At 35.4% G+C, this 15,400-nt stretch overlaps 1 protein-coding gene across 3 annotated transcripts in view; it reads right to left on the reverse strand.

Annotated features, from left to right (window-relative positions):
• UNC5C (unc-5 netrin receptor C) overlaps positions 1 to 15,400 on the reverse strand; it is a 358,323-nt gene that overhangs the window by 144,720 nt on the left and 198,203 nt on the right. For all 3 annotated transcript variants that reach the window (XM_037140183.2, XM_037140173.2, XM_037140192.2), the window contains exon 2: positions 12,537 to 12,758. In XM_037140183.2, the coding sequence (XP_036996078.1) occupies positions 12,537 to 12,758 (222 nt within the window). The remainder of the gene's footprint in view (positions 1 to 12,536; positions 12,759 to 15,400) is intronic.

The raw sequence follows: 15,400 nt of genomic DNA on the forward strand, positions 1-15,400 counted from the left end.
GTTTTTTTGTGACTTGACAATTCATTTCTTCTTAGTGCTGGATACTATGCCATTGTTTGAAAGCACTACAGTTTTTTTATCCATTCGCTTACTTAAGGACATTTTGGTTTCTTCCTAGTTTTGGCATTTATGAATAAAGCTGCTATAAATATCTTTGGTTTTGTGTGGACTTAAGTTTTCACCTCTTTTGGTTAAATACCAAGGAGTGCAATGATTATGTCATATGGTAAGAGTCTGTTTTGTTTTGTGAAAAACTGCAATTTCGCCTTCTCACAAGCAATGAATAAGAGTTCCCCATGTTCCACATCCTTGCCAGGATTTGGTGTTGACAGTGTTTTGGTGTCTGGCCATTCTAATAGGTAGGTAGTAATATCTCATTGTTGTTCCAGCTTGCATTTCCCTGACAACATATTATGTGGAGCATCTTTTCATAGGCTTACTTGCCATCTGTACATCTTCTTGGTGAGGTGTCTATTAAGGTTTCATTACCCTTTTGAACAGTTATATTTAGTGACATTTTCTTGACAGATGTCTGGTGACTGTAGTGGGCTGAATGGTGGGTGTCCCCTAAAAAGATATGCCCACATATAAATCCCCAGAACAGGTGAATGTTATCTTACTTAGCAAAAGGTCTTTGCAGAGTTAAAGAAATTAAGGAGCTTGTGATCCTGAACTGCCCAGGTGGGCCTAAAGCCAGCGATAAGTGCCATTGTAAGAGACACACAGGTAATACAGACACAGGAGAGATGATGATGCAGAGATTGGAATGATGCAGCCACAAGCCTGGGAATGCAAGGCCAGCCACCAACAGCTGGAAGAAACGAGAAACAGATTTTCTTCTAGACTTTTCAGAGGCAGTGCAGCATTGCTGGAATTCAGACTTCTAAGCTTCCAGAACTGAGAGAATAAATTTCTGTTTCACTGAGCCATGAATTTCATGGTAAATTATTACGGCAACCTGTGGCTAAGGGTATTTTCTCTGTTTCTACATTCAAGGAGTAAACTCAAAAATCTGACAGAGCAAAAGGAGAGAAAAAGCCATCTGCCATGGGGTGCTTTTCTGGTTTCACAAATGCCCCATGGAATAGATGTAGCGATGTAGCCTTTTACTCACTAACGCCATTTCATACAGAGGGCCTCACTCTCTGAGATCATCAAAGCAGTAGTTATAAAAAAAAAAGGCATGCCATTCACTCCCTGCCATTCCTGGAATTGACTTGTACAGAACATTCCCCTGGGTTTTTCCAGCTAAGTTTTAATTCACTCAAGCCCTGGAGTTCCCCCTCTTCCCTCAGGAAGCTGCTATCCCTCAGCTTGAGAAGTTTAATAGGCAGAGACAGGCGGAAGGACATTGGAGAAAGCAGGCGCTCTGTGCCATGTAACTCTATGCCACAGAACTACCAAGGGGTTTCATGAATTTATTCTCAAAATGAGAGAACTTGAGCAGATGGTAAAGCACACTCTGTTTTTTCCTCTCTTTTCCCTTCTCTCTTTTGTGCCTTCTAGACCCTGATCTTAAGTGTACCCAGTCTTACTTGTGTCTCCACTTGCAACACCAAGCAAGATCTGGGTCATGGCTTTTGAACAGCATGTCTATGTAGCCTCTATGCTGTGTTTTCACAAGAGTGTCTCTCTGCTTGCCCTGATTTTCAAGCCTGGTTACTTAGCATTATTAGAGACCTTAGAACCTAGAAAAAGACAGTCTAAATCAATCAATCAATCAATCAATCAATCCATCAAGGAAGGTATGTTCCCTTCCCAATTAAATCTGGGGGGTGCAGCCAGGCCATAAATGTTTTCAAATATCTGCCCCCGCACCCCACCATGTGATTATCACATGCAGCCAAGGTTGACAGTTCATGCCCTAACGCTTCTTTGTTGATCTTGCCTTCATGTTCTTGGAGGTTTTGTCCAAAACAGAGTTTTGATATCAGGCTAAAAACCCTTAATGAAATCAGAAATGAGCCCAAGACTTCTCTAACTTGAATTATTTTTCATTGCTACATATTTTACTTCCAACTGGCTGTGCTTGCTTTTTGGCCAGATCCTGATATTTTGCTGCTAATTGTAGCTCTCTTGTTACACATGCTGGGTTTGTATCTCCAAACAGTGCTTTTCACAGGAGTTGGCAGGAGTGGGTATTTCAACAGGCTTCCTCGAGACAGCTCTGCAGATCCCAGCTTATCGCTGGTACTGAGGAGAGAAGAACAAAGCGGCCAGAGCCAGTAAACCCCACTCCCTCAATTTTAGCATTAGATTATTCACTGTCAGTGGCATTTTTGACTAAAAGATTCTCTGCTGTGCCTTTAAAAATACCAAAAGACACATTGGGGCAAAGAGAGAGAAAGTAGCATTAGAATTTACTGAGTCAGTTATTGAAAGGATATTGAATTTCATGATACAGAGACTCAGAATAGATAGCATTTTATGACATCACAGAATAAAAAGGGCAACAATTTAGGTCATTATTTCATAATCATCAACTAGATTTATTTATATTAACAAAATAGGTACAGACCCCAAAAAGATCACTTAAATTTTGAGGGAAAGTTGTGGTCTTTTAGAAGGTTAAGCCTTTTATAAACCAACATTTTCTTAAAATTTCTCCAACAAAATGATTAATCTATTTCACATTATAGTTCAGATTTTGTTAAGTATGTTAATTCCTGTGAAAATAAAGAACAAGAAACTCTCCTTAAAGTCTTTGCAGATTTTAGCTAAAAGTTAGATTAAAAATACACTGTGACATCTAACACTCGTTCTGTTTTGACTTTGAAGTGGTCACATTAAAACTCTAAACCACAGCATATGTATGGTTGCCGGGTGAATGGCAAAATTGCTATAGCAACACAATCACTAGTTTTGCTCCTGAAATGCTCTGTTTGGGTAGCAAGTAGTCTAGATAGAAAATGGGCCTTGGGCTCTTGCTTCTTATTGTACCCTTTGTGTGGGCCTGGGGGTGAGTAGCATTTGCTTTTTCTCTATCGTACATTTGAAAAAATACACACAAATGCACCGCACACATATACATAAGTATGTGCTTACATATCTACTTATATGCATATTCTTGATTAACCTGTATTCATCAATGTTTTCATCTTAGCTGTGGAAAGAAAAAAGAGTAATGGATTACAAGTAACCTTGCCCTAAGTGTTCATTGGCAGAGGAGAATTCCTTTGTGTTTATTACATTAAAAAGTCTCTCTGTATGTAATTTTAGAAAATTTCTGTTTTCCTCTAATGAAACACAGCTTGCTTAAAACTTTGCTGAAAGGTGTAATGTTTTCTTGCTTCTACTTTACACTCATGTTCTGGGCTGGATCTGTTCAATAAATGCATGCTATTAAATTTTTCTATATAGTATGTAATGCAAACATTAATAATCTTCCCCATGGGATATAATTAAATTAAATTACATAGTTCATCAAATATGGTGTACTCAGGGTGTTTTGGAGTATATGCAGGGTCTGTAATATTGATCTTTGCAAATATTGGAGTTACTACAAATGAACAAATAACAACAATTAAAAACTTTACAACAATAATAGTTTAGAAACAAAAAGAATCTAAATCTGTAGCCTAAAATTGTTCAAGTCATCACTTCTGTTTGCAAGTTAGGAAAAGAGCAGAAACAAACACCAGGTTTGTACACAGAGACCCCCAGACCACTCAGCTAGCTGAGAGTGTCTTCATACTAGAACGGAATGAAAGCAACAGCTAAAAGCTGATCCCACTGTGTTTTTATAATTGCAGCTGGGATTACACTGGCCATGTTAACCCATGTGTTTAAATTCTTAATGTTAATATGAAATTAGGATGAATTGTGAGCAGTAATAGATGAAGAACCTGAAAAACTATATATATTTCAGGAAAATCGCTATTTTGTCTTACTATTCTCCTGCCAAATTATCAGATTGACTCAGTGGAAAAGAATTCATGTACTAAACGGATCCTTGCCAATTTTCTATTTTTATTTTTGCATCAGCCTCATACTATAAAGAAAAAAAAAGTTAGCTTCTAGTATTGAAACAAGTACCTCTGAGAAGGTAATCAATAAATTAATTAATATTCCTGAATTATTTATCTTCATTGGTAGACAAATATATTACAGATATAATGCTCTATTCTTACAAAGACAATACTAACATTGACTTAAAATTTAAAAAAAGATATTATGGAATAAAATTTCAATAAAGGTTACAAATTTTATGCATCATTTACAAAATATAAGCCATATCATGCCATTCCAATCTAGTTGAAGAGACAGAGTTTTTATACATGTGTAAATGTATTATACATAAAATGTATGTATTTATATATGTGAATATAATGCTTTAAAAATAACATGATATTGAATGATAAGAAATTACCATTGTGTACTTCAAAATGGTTGAATATTGACAATTTCACATGGTTTAACCTAATACACATGTAAAATTCACACAAATATAATGAATATGCAAGTACAGATAAGAGAAATATGGACATGTATGACAGGGTTTTATAGAAAGATTCAGCCATGAGATTACATTTTAGACACTTCTTTAAGAATCAGTAGGATTTTAACAGAGGTGGGATGGGGGAAGTATGCTTTCAAGTCATTAATTCATACCATGCAAACTTAGTGAGCACCTTGGTACCCAACACCAAGTTAAGCATGGAACTGGAAGAGTGAAAAGACACAATTCCCACTTTCATAGAGCTTATTCTTCAGCTTATAATGTTTAGACTGATGAGGAGATATAACTTGGGGAAGAAGATGTGATAACTGTCCCTTTTAGTATCAAAAATTAGTAAGCAGCCAGAAGGTGATTAAATCTATTTCCTAAAGTTCCATGTGACTTAAGTAGGACCACTAAGTCAAGAAAACAAAAGAATGAATCACACTCACTTTGATGGTAATTTACTGAGTTTAAATTACTGTTGTAGTCTCACAACTGAGTTTCTATGAATCTAAAATACAATATTGTTTGCATTTTCTTAAAAAAATGTAAAAATAGCACCTAATTTCCCACAGAAATTGTGTAAGCAGAATTTGCTAAACCATGCAATGGTGCGACATGAAGGTCTCGGGATAAAGGTCTGTGAAAAAGAATCCAGTTGCAAAATATGGGGTTAAAGAAATTTTTTTCACTGCAAAACTGCAGGACTTTTACACGCAAATTTACTTTATTCTTTTTTCCGAAAGGTAATATAATCATTGTAGTTTCCTAAATAACTTGACCACAAAACGTTGGTTCGTTTGTTTTTTCACCAAATAGCAATTATAAGACACTGGTGGTTCATTGAAAGCAGTTGAAGGGGAAAATCCAAATTGGCCCAAGATATAGGGCACCTTGTAGGGGAGAACCTATCAGAATAACACTAGAAAGTTTGATTAGGAACAGATTGTACTGAAGCTTTTGAACATATGACTAAGAAGGATGTTGGGTTTTTTTCCCCCATGGACAAAGAAAAGCCATTATATATTTTAAGAAATAAAATGGTTTAATCACTCAGACTTGTGTTTAGGCCTATTACTGCCTGGAAAATATATTGCTAGGAGAAGGGCCGAAACCAAGAAGGGATGGGAGGCTACTTCAATAACCTCAGAGGTGTAGAATAGAGGCCCATGGTAGGGAAGTAGCAGGAAGAACTATAAAGGAAGGCTGTGTGGTGGGAGAGTTCTGAGATGGAATTGGCAGTATGGGATGATCACTTGAATGGAGCAAGGAGTGGAGCTGAGATTTCTATTTCTGGTGATGATACAGAGAGAAGAGGTACATGACACAGGAATACAAGAAGAGAAAGAATTTCGACTGCGCCACTCTTGTGACAAGCGGGGAACTGAGTGAGCACAGGATATCTGTGAGAACTCCATGTTGGGGAATGCAATTCACTTCAGTTTGTGTCCAATTATGGCTTCTCTTTATCAATTTTTTTTTCTGTTAAGGCTCACCTTTTACTATTTGGCCAAATGTTAAATACCCTCGAGAATAAAAAGAATCAAATCATAAGTACTCTCTTAAGTTATTACATTAAAGAAACACAAAGGCCACATAAGGGAAACCTGACACAGGATGAGGGAGGCAGATGAAAGCGTGAACGATGAAAGCTTAGCTGACATGCCAAATCAGGTTTCCTTTTCCTGAAAAAGGGGGTCATGATATTACAGTGCTCTTTTTAATCTGTTCTGTGTTCAGTAGTTTTGGTGGAATTTAGGGAGACCATGGGTGCAGGGGCCAAGAGCAAAGGCTTTGGAATTAGAGAGCCCTGGGAGATCTGCCTCCTTCACCTCTTGGCTGTGTGAGTTGGGGCAGTTTAGTCTCTTTACCCTGCTGAGCCCAAGAATTCTCATTTACAAAATAACCCCAAAACTACCTCATAAGATTATTGTGATGACTAAATGACCTAATGCATGTAAGGCGTTCATTATACAAGTTCTGTCCAGAAAGTATGTATCAATGTACTACAAAAAATAGAGACATTTATTGCATAATATACAAGAAACATTGTACATAGAACAATAATGTCTCAGTCCCCTTTAAAGTACGCACCCTGGGATCTCACTCAGTTCTTCCAATCGCCATCAGCTTCCCCATTGTATTTTCCTTAATCTCACTGATGGTCTGAAATCCCTTCCCTTTCAAAGGTAATTTTAGTTTTGGGAAAATCCAGAAGTCACAGGCACCAAATCTGGGCTAAAGGGGGGCTGAATCATCTGGGTAATTTGATGTTTTGCCAACAAACTCTGCATGGACACAATACATGAGTGGGCGCATTGTTGTGATGAAGCTGCCAATCACCAGTTACCCATAGCTACAGCCTTCTGAATCACCCAAATAGTTTCCACAAAAGAATTCTTAAGCTTAACACAAAATCTGATGTAGATTTGTTGCTCTACCTGCTCAGTCATTTTGAATGTGAAGGCCACACAGTACACATGCTCACACAAGGACATCTACCACCCCCACAGTAAAGTCATCATTTTTTTAGCATGTGCATTTCAATCCATTCTCCTTGGCTGCCTAGATACACTGATGTCACACAAAACCATTTTCCTTATATCAACAATGGTTGGACTTTTTCTGGACAGACCTCACAAAGCTTGAAACTTTATTGTTGTTGTGCTGGTCCTATTGATAATATCCTTTCTGCTAATGTGATATGAAAAGGGAAAATCTTGGAGATTATTGAAATTTGTTTTGGGAGTGACATAGAGATGTATCAATTTGTTTTTCTACTTATTTATGAATTCATTGACTGATTCTTGTATGTACTCTGACAAGGGATCGAACCTACAACCTTAAAGTATCAGGACAATACTCTAAGCAACTGAACACCCTGTCCAGGACTTTAAACTTGCCTGCTTTTCCATAGAGGGGGAATATTTGCTTTTTGATGGTGAGTGTTGGAAACATGGAATGTTTTTCCATGTTTCAACCATGGAAATGAGGTTGAAAGGACTTCAAGTAAATACAAAACAAGCAGCCAAGTACGAGTCTTTCTTAAAAATGTAACCTTAAATTTTTGAACAGATCAAGATTTCAATGGAATTCTGAAGGATTATACATATTTATTACTTACTATGTTACCCAATCACAAGCTTTTGAATATTGAAAATTTCTAAACCATCTAATATAAACTGCTTTCCACTTTTCTGTTTCTTATATATTTGCAAAAATGCAAATGTGGTTTAAATGATGGCAAGGCAAACAATACCAGTAATCAATGATCTTTAATCAGTACATTTTATCATCAGTAGTATAGTTTTGCTCAGTGAGTACAAATAATTGTTTGCTTCATACTTCAGAGCAGGAGAGTCTGTTTAATAATGCCTTCCTTATTTAAAAGGAAGGATTTTGTAAGTTGGAAAACTTTCATTCTTTTCTTCAGTTTATTGTTTTACAGTTTTTCAATATGAAGTTACTTTTGATGAAGATTTAATCGAATGCAGTTGGTTATTTCCAGTTTCCAGGCAATAAGCATGCTTCCAATACCATTATTCTAAGGTAGAGGCATCTATAAAAATTTACTTCTTTGCAATGACTTCTCTCTGTCCTATTAACTGAGAACCAATTTGATTTTTTACATGCCAAGAAAATTTCTCTAATTTGTAATATATTTCAATACTTAATATATTCTAACATTTTTGAAACTAGGAACCATTGGACCCCAACAAGACTATAAACAGACTGTTTTAAGTGAAGCACTGAGGGTTAAAGTTGCAGGTGTGTCTAGGTACATAGCTTCAGAGGAAAAAACAGACAAAAAACCAAACAGTTCAATTTCAATACCATTCACAATGTTTCTGATTTCACAGGAAAGCAAAGAGCTCTAAAATTAGAGACCTATAAACTTCCACCCAATACTGTACCGATTGGAAATTTATGATAGCAAGCAAAGAGGTGCAAGAAAGAGCTTTGGACATTTTTCAGGTTTTATTACTTATTATAAAAATAACAGAATCACAGGATTGAAAAAAATAGAAGAATACAACAAATCGATCACCTCAGATTCGGAGCTGTTAACTACTTGTATGTTTCTCCAGAAAATTTCTATGCATTGACAAATATACGCGCATCCTCTTTCTTTACATAATGAGGATTTATTACATGTAGTATTCTGTACTTTGGTTTTCACTTAAAATTTTACCTGTGAGGATTTTTCTACAGCTTCACATGTGGAGTAACCTTGTTGCTTTAAATAGCAACCCAGTATTCCAACCAAGGAATTAAAAGTCCTTGATAAGCTACTGCAACAAGGGTGCAATGAATAGCTTTGTGTGCAATCTTTGTGCTCATTTGGAATTTTATTTTTAGATAGTCTAATTTTGCAATTAGTTAGAAAGACTATACATATTTAAATATCGACAGGTATTTTCAAATTGTCCTTCAAAAAAGAATGTACCAGTTTGCAACAAACTGGTATGGATCTCATCAACAAAGTACGGACCTTCCCTAACCCACTCCTTTTTGGTACTGTATACTGACACCTGCTTTGATCTGGACATTTCCTTAGATGCTTACTAATCACTTGCATTTTCCCCTGTGTCTCCTGGTGATGGAAAGAGACTTGACTTGGGGTAGTGAACACACCACACAATGTACAGATTATGTGCTACAAGATTGTACACCTGAACCCTGACTGGTTTGGCTCAGTGGGATAGGCATCATCCTGGAAAGCAAAAGGTCATAGGTTTGATTCCTGGTCATGGCACATGCCTTGACTGGGGATCAGGTCCTGCTTGGGGTTGTGTGAGAGGCAATCGATCCAAGTTTCTCTCCCTCTCTTCCCCTCTCTATGAAAATATATAAATAAAAATTTTAAAAAAATGTACAACTGAAATCTATACAATTTTATTAGCCAATGTCACCCAAAAAATTCAATGAAAGGATAAAAAGAGATAGCTATATATTAATTAAATTAGCCCTTGATTAATATACACCTACAGATATAATCAGGTATTTTGGGTTGTTTTAGGTTTTTTTCCCCCCACCCAGGGTTAGAGTCCATACCTTGGTTTTGTGATTTTTTTTGTTTTGGACATTCAAATTTAATAATGCTCTCTTATAAGCTTCTCACTTCTACCTTCATTACAAAGGCTTTGTCCACCACTGGAACCAACCAGCCAACCAACCAACCAACCGACCAACAAATTTCCTCCCCCAGTGATGATGGTGATGATGTAATGATGATGCCAATTAAACCCTGACATCTAGCATTTATTTTATTTTAAAGAATGAGATGGAATCCAAGCTGTATTTATTCATTTATTACTTTTTTCAACTGCCTACCTTGTGCATTGAAAATCATCTTTTCACGTTGTAAAATGCCTTAAATATTTGAATATTTCCTGGTCTCTATTCTAATCCATATGTTTTGTCCTCTGCTAAGACCAAACTCTTTAACTTCCTTATTTTTAGAATATGTTTACAAAGAGCCAGTGTTCCCCTACTATACTACTATTTCAGAGTTCTGTCAGCTTTTTTAAGATTATTTTTTCACACAATGTTGGTGAATTTACATATTCATTTATAAACAACAAATGTTTAAAAATATAGTTTTTCTATCCAAAAACAAGATATATCTTTCCATTTATTTAAGTAAATGTATTTTTTTGTCTCTGAGTAAAATTTAACATTTTTCTTCCTAAATTTCTACAAATTTCTTGTTACCTTTATGACTACACATTTTATTTTACATGGTTTCCTCAAATGGTACCTTTTATTTTATTCTAATTTGAATTGGTTATCTGTACTTAGAAAGTTAATAGCATATGTGAATCTTTTATATGCCATTTTTCTGGATTCTCTTGATTTTTTCCAGATTTTCCCCTTGAAATTGTGGTTTTCCATATATACAAAAGTTATACTCTTTGTCAAAAATGATCATTTTTTACTTCCTCTACAATTTTTATATATTTTAACTATTTGTCTTTTATAACTGTACTGGCTAGTATGATGAGAACAATACCAAATAATAATGGTATTTGTGGACCTCTTTCACTTTTTCTTAACTTTAAAGGTAATACATCATCTGGACACTGGCTTTCATGTAAAGTTCTGGATGAAAATGAAAGACAACAAAATGGTACATTATATTCTACTTCACCCTTGAGTCTTAGGAGGAATCTGTAAGTATCGGAGCCACTGTATCTTCCCTACTCATCTATCCTATTCTGAATTTGAATGAAAACATGCCATGTATTTTCATTTACAGTTGCTTTAAAAGGTATTTTTAAACATTGGAGTATGCAATATTAACTAATTAATTTTATGTGAAAATAATAAAAAGTACCATGTTTTACAGAATGTGAAATATATACAATCACACACACACACACACACACACACCCATAGACCAACAAAGCATGAAGCTGTCAAGATCCTCAATATCAGAGCAGTTTTGCTTCTATTTGCAGTCTTCCTCCATTAACTAAGTAAAGGCAAGCCTAAATGTGTTTGTGGCTCTCATTTAAGCTTTTATGGTTTCTCTTTTTTCTTCTTACCATGAAAACTTCTGTGTTTGAAACCTTTACAAATAAATGAGCTAAAACCAATAAATTCAATTCAGCTGAGATTTTCAAAACATCTGGAGAAGTTATTTGCTGAGTAATTAGACCAAGAGGTGGACAATCCCCTAAAGTCAGCTACCATATGGTTGAACACCCAGTCATTTCCACAGCCATCAGCTTGCACGCTGGGAGCATACTGATTCACAAAGTGACAATTAGGTGGAGCGGCCACCTGATTCTCTCTGATCGTTTTTGTTGTAGAAATATATGCTTCACATGCTTTTTAGAGAGATGCCCCCTGTCAGCCCTCCCACAGCCTGTTGTATTTCAGAAGGGCCCATCACCTCCGCATGTTCTTCATGTCATTGGAGACATTGAACGCAGACCTCCCTCAAGTGCTGCTCTTTGCTTGCCCTTAATTAATTCCACCTTTGGATGCAGATAGAAATTAATGATAATTTTAATTTTGAACATGCATTCACTCTGCTGAGATATTTAAAAATAAAAATGAAGATACAGTATTTATGTGCTTCCACTTTTGCCATATGTGTCACTATTTAGCTTGAAAATGTTGATCAGTGAAGCCTTAATATTTAAAATATATGTTTTTATATTACCAAGTAATAGATCTGGGAGAGATTTGAGAGTTCAAGTTGTTATTTTCCCTGCTGGAAATCAAAAACACTTAAACCACTGTAGAAAGATATACATCTTTCCAATTTAAAACAACTCTAGGTGATTTCTCAACTATCTTGTTACCCACTGCGGAGTGAATAATTGCTATCAAGAAAGTTTCCTTTATAGCCAAACTAAATTTTGCAGGTTATTAAAATCTCCTTCATACTCTCTATGCTTTAATGTTACTGGTAAGGATGATACTTATAGAGCAATAAGGTTGGTAGTTTTAACCATAGCCAGAGCAAAGATACTCTGATCAAGATGCACCCAGACAGATGGTGGCTGCAATTGCCCTTTCTCCTCTCCCTGGACCCCATACTCTCACTATTCTCAATCACCCCAATTTAGCTTTTGCTAAGTTATTTAATTAGGTTCTTTTAGATGTAAGCTAAGGATACAGGATACTTTGAATCTATAACATTTATAATTTTTTAAAAAGTATAAGGAGAAATTATGCATGTGAATTAACTTTGGAGAATCATGCAAACATGTACAATTTATTCTTAATTAAATATGTTCCCCATTCTCAGGATAATCAGACTTGACAGAGAAGTCAAGTCCAAGTGCAATTTTACTAGGGCATTTGCTATTTATTCAGTCTATTAATTCTCACTATTTATCTTCGTAGCATAAACTATGTTTCATTTCCATGTAGTCCAATAGGAATCAAGTCAAGATATATGTATCTCATTTTACTTTGCAATCTATCAGGGAAGAGCACCAAATATTAACCAAACTCATTCAAAATCTTTTGCCAAAGGATAACAACTCCATTTCTAATCGTACTTCTCTAAAGGACAATGTGACAAAATGCTCAACAAAGTGAATCCTACGTAGCAGTCCAAATGCAAAGGAAAACTTACCAGAGGTTTCATCTACTCTCTCGTCCACTGTGTGGTCCTTCTGATGAACCCATTCACTGTTGCACTTGAAGTAGATCTGGGTGGCAGGGCTGGCTTTACAATACAGGTTAACAGGCTTATTCTTCACAATATAAGCTTCTTCGGGCTCGATAAGGAAATGCGGCAGAGGCTCAGGTGGATCGGATGGAAAAGTCTCCGGCAGTTCATGAAAAAAGTCGTCGTCTGGTAAACAAGAAGAAAGTGGAAATCATTGAAAACATGATAACCATTTACCTTTTACTTGCTACTCCTTTAAATATAATGTCTCATTACCTAGTTAAGCAATTTGAGTGACTGCTATGCACTAGAAAGACAGTATGTTAGGTGTATTGACTGGCTGCTCAACCAAGTATTTAGATTATTATTCTCGTTTTTATGCATGGCAAAATTCACCATCAGGGAGAATAAATATCTAGCCCTGAGCACACAGGCAGGAAATAGCAGAACTGTGTAGGAACCAGGTTTATCTTCCACAAAAACTGATCTTCCAGACAGAGCACTGCACCTCCCACCACACGTATTACCCTTTGGAGCTGACAAAGGCAACAGCAACTGTATCCGCAAAATTTGTTTGAAAAATAAAAGGTTCACAGGTAAATCTTTTCAAGGAGCTGAGAAGGAATATTAGAAACATGAATTAAGGATCAAATATATCATTATTTTTTGAAAATGCCACTGCATGAAATATCCATTCATTCAACCAAAAATATGTACTGAGTTCAGAATTATGCTAAATACTGGAAATATAGTCATACAGCAACTGGGCAACAGTAGAGCCACTGTAGAGCTAGAATCTAATAATACTGTTTGATCTTATTTTGAAATTACATGTTGAGTATCATATGTATTATATTATGAGTAATAAAACCTATTCTAAATGTACTAGTACTGAATATTATCATAGAGAAAAATAGTATCATTTTTTACATCACTGAAATTTATAAAATATATTGTTTTCACCTTGCTGTTCCAATAGTGATGGATAAATAAAATCTAAAAAATGGTTGAGATATTTGCACACTATAAGGTAGGTTTTCTTTTAACTTCAGTTATGCATCATTCCAAATTAAAAAAAAATAGAAAATAATCAAAGTCTTTTTAAAATCCTATTATATTTCACAAAAGTCAATTAAAAGATTGTCTTCCAATACACTATAAATAAGTTAAGCCTGATAAATCTATTCCTATGAGAAACAGGAGAATAAAATTATTGTTAATTTCCTAAGTTGATTAAGCACCCTAGGTTAATAGGTAAACTTAAAATTCTAAGGTCAAAATTAAAAGTAGAATTGTTTACAAGTTCTTTAAGAGTATGTATATATGTGTGTATATATATGTATGTATATGTATACACACATATACATACATATATTCAGTAGCAAATACAGGCTATGGTATCAGTAGTTAATGATGGTTGCTTGGATGTTAATCTGAAACTCATTTAATCACTCATTCATTTGTTGCCCTGTTTTGGGAGACAGCCATTGGTTATGTGGATATTTGTCCAGCAAGAACCCTGGCCTTGGGCCTTTTCATGTAGGTAATAGGATAGCTGTCAAAGAGTGATGACATTAGGTCTTTTCCAATTTGTTTTGCGTAAAAATTGGCTTCATTTGCATCACAGACAAAAATAGCTTTCAAAGCTCTCCACAATTATAAACTCCTGACACTGGATGTAAGTGATGTTTCCTGTAGCTGGCTTTGTCACTGTAGTTTTTAAATTTCCTTTCTTTAGGCAGAGCATCATTTCTGGTTTTCCTACTGTTAAACAATAAGACTGAAATTATCAGGTTATTACAGGAAAACTTTCTTTCCATCAATTTTAGCTTCCTCAGTCTATACTCAATGATACTCGAAACTGCTTAAAGAAACAATCATTCAGCAAGGCGAAGAGATGAGGAGCTGAGATAGTAGATTCATCAGCACAGAGGTGATGTGTTGAAGGCATTATTCGATTTTTTCTTGTTTTGTCTTTTAAGCAGTTTCTGTTATATGTAATGGTAGACAGTACTGATAATTTAAAAAGCTTCAAAAATATCATATGTAAATACTGCAAAATGTTAGCTATTATTTTTAATTATTATTACTAATGAAAGCAGAGGATCAATTAGACCTTTTTAATTTTTACTACTGGTATATTCATTCACACAAAACTTGTGTATCTCTTTCATAGCACTATATTCATTTAGGTATGCAAAATATGAAAAGCCTTTCAAATCATTAATATAGAAGGTATGACCTGTTCCTTTAGAAAGAATGACTGCAAGACATCAGATGATTATACATTTCCTGACTTTATGCAACAATGTAACAAAAATACATATCCATTCACATCCTACAGAAAGATGGAGGGGCACCAAACATTTCTTACCCCCCCCCTTGCTGAAGCATGTATTTCTTTCTTATGATTATTTTATTGTGAACTACTAGAAAGCCTAATGGAAGCTGAGAAAGTCACACATATATTTTTAAGTCAAAAGGGGTTCTGTTAGATGCTAGAAAAATGGTAGTGATTTAATAACATATTGAAAAACATATGGACAAACTATCTGTGTATAATTTGGGATTTTAAGACAAGAGGGTTACTACAGGTCAAAACAGCCTGGTACTGGCATGAGAACAGACATATACGTCAATCGAACAGAATAGGGAGCCCAGAAATAAACCCAAGTCTCTATGGTCAATTAACATTCAACAAAGGGAGCAGGAGCATAAAATGGAGTAAAAATAGCCTCTTCAACAAATGGTGTTGGGAGATCTGGACAGCTAAAATAAAAAAAATGTAAAAAAGTGAAACTTGACCACCAACTTACACCATACAGAAA

This window comes from Artibeus jamaicensis, unplaced genomic scaffold, assembly GCF_021234435.1.
Source record: "Artibeus jamaicensis isolate MK-2021 breed Jamaican fruit bat unplaced genomic scaffold, CSHL_Jam_final contig_452, whole genome shotgun sequence".
NCBI classification, from domain to species: domain Eukaryota; kingdom Metazoa; phylum Chordata; class Mammalia; order Chiroptera; family Phyllostomidae; genus Artibeus; species Artibeus jamaicensis.